At 53.6% G+C, this 440-nt stretch overlaps 2 protein-coding genes across 2 annotated transcripts in view; one reads left to right on the top strand and one right to left on the bottom strand.

Annotated features, from left to right (window-relative positions):
• EMH_0004350 (uncharacterized protein) overlaps positions 1–384 on the top strand; it is a gene marked incomplete at both ends in the record, with an annotated part of 4,283 nt that extends 3,899 nt beyond the window's left edge. Inside the window, one exon of the mRNA XM_013496740.1 lies at positions 77–384. Within this exon, the coding sequence (XP_013352194.1) occupies positions 77–384 (308 nt within the window). The remainder of the gene's footprint in view (positions 1–76) is intronic.
• A 6-nt stretch (positions 385–390) lies between these two features.
• Positions 391–440, bottom strand: part of EMH_0004340 (uncharacterized protein) — a gene marked incomplete at both ends in the record, with an annotated part of 1,480 nt that continues 1,430 nt past the window's right edge. The window contains one exon of the mRNA XM_013496739.1: positions 391–440. Within this exon, the coding sequence (XP_013352193.1) occupies positions 391–440 (50 nt within the window).

Raw genomic sequence — 440 nt, 5'->3', positions numbered from 1 at the left:
AAAAAAAAAAAAAAAAAAAACAAAAGCTCACCTGCAGCAGCCGCAGCAGCAGCAGCGCCCGTCTCTCCTCCAGCAGAGAACGGCGGCCCCACAAAGAAGCATTCGAGCAGACAAGCAAACACAAATCCTTGTAAGCAACCTCACGACCCTGCAGCAGCAGCAGCAGCAGCAGCAGCAGCAGAAGCAGTAGCAGCAGTAGCAGTAGTAGCAACATCAGCAGCAGTAGCAGTAGCAGCAGCAGCAGCAGTAGCAGTAGCAGCAGCAGCAGCAGCAGTAGCAGCAGCAGCAGCAGCAGCAGCGACAACAACAGCAGCAACAGCAGCAGCAGCAGCAGCAGCAGCAGCAGCAGCAGCAGCAATGGTATTTGTACTTCTGGGGGAATAATTTCTATCATGCGGAATACAAGGCGAAGCACAGAAGTCCACTGAGCCTCGCTGTAC

This window comes from Eimeria mitis, genomic scaffold (assembly GCF_000499745.2).
Source record: "Eimeria mitis Houghton genomic scaffold, Emh_scaff227, whole genome shotgun sequence".
Classification (NCBI taxonomy): Eukaryota; Apicomplexa; class Conoidasida; order Eucoccidiorida; family Eimeriidae; genus Eimeria; species Eimeria mitis.
The sequence above is the reverse complement of the archived record's forward strand: the minus strand, read 5'-3'. Positions and strand labels throughout refer to the sequence as shown.